The 1,161-nt window shown below is 35.7% G+C and overlaps 1 protein-coding gene across 1 annotated transcript in view; it reads right to left on the bottom strand.

Annotated features, from left to right (window-relative positions):
* Positions 1–1,161, bottom strand: part of LOC106877221 (cytochrome P450 CYP12A2) — a 45,227-nt gene that overhangs the window by 32,556 nt on the left and 11,510 nt on the right. Inside the window, exon 4 of the mRNA XM_052968013.1 lies at positions 674–902. Coding sequence (XP_052823973.1) covers positions 674–902 — 229 coding nt within the window. The remainder of the gene's footprint in view (positions 1–673; positions 903–1,161) is intronic.

Here is a 1,161-nt window from a genome sequence, read left to right on the forward strand (position 1 = left end):
CATTGCTGTAGTCCTTTGTTTGCTGCAGTTTGAACTGAGCATTAACCGCATCAATTTTCTCCAGCCTCCGTGCGACTGTGAAAGTTAAAGCTTTAGCCCCGTCTTCCAGATCAAACTTGATAAAAAAAAAAAGGGGAAAACATTTGTACCAGGGTCGGCGCCATTAATTACTCATTTTCACATGAAACATTGTAGTCTTCTGCTTCTGTTAGAAAACAGATTTGGCATCGCTGATTCGACGCTGACTTGTTTGACTTGTTTCTCTCGTTCTCTTTCTTTCCTTCTTTCTTTCTTTTTTTTCTTTCTCTGTCTCTGTTTCTCTTTCTCTTTCTCTCTCTCTCTCTGTATGTCTGTCAGAATATTTCTCTTTATGTGTCTTGGGAGAGGGAAAGTGTTTATGTCAATCGTGTTCAATTAATAAATTGTAGTTTCTCTCTCTCTCTCTCTCTCTCTCTCTCCCTCTCTCTCTCTCTCTGTATATTTCTACTCGCACGAGCACATGTGCGTATTTGCCTTTAGTGTCAAAAAGTACTGACGCCAAAACTGGCTGAATGACCAGTCAGCCGTGCCAAATCGCCAGCGCCCAAACAGCGGCGCCAAAAAGCCTCATTCCATTGAAAAAAAAATTCTTTGTTGTACAAACACTGACAAACAATCTATTTCTCGTTCTTACCTGGTGAGAAGGCCATGTTTACCATTGTTATATGTGTCGTTATAATATGACATCATTTCAAATCCAGGACGCTTGGGTGACTTGTGTTCACTGGAAAAGACGGTGACAAAGTCAGCAGGGTCAAACAACCGAACAAGCTGGGTGCCAAAGAGATTTTCACGAACTACATTGCCATATTCACTTTGTAATTTGGTCAGCGCATATGCTTCGTCTAATTTGAAAAATCGCCCTGAAAAAGATTTTGTTTGTTTTTCTTTAAACATGATTTAAACTTAAAACCTCAAACTAGTTTGCCGATATTATCAGTATACCGATATTATCAATATAAGAACAAAACAGCAATAGTAATAATAATAATAATAAGGATGATATTATTATTTTCATCCTTATAATAATATCATCCTTATAATAATAATAATAATAATAATAATAATAATAATAATAATAATAATAATAATAATAATAATAATAATAATAACGTAACATGC

This window comes from Octopus bimaculoides, chromosome 5 (assembly GCF_001194135.2).
Source record: "Octopus bimaculoides isolate UCB-OBI-ISO-001 chromosome 5, ASM119413v2, whole genome shotgun sequence".
Lineage (NCBI taxonomy): Eukaryota > Metazoa > Mollusca > Cephalopoda > Octopoda > Octopodidae > Octopus > Octopus bimaculoides.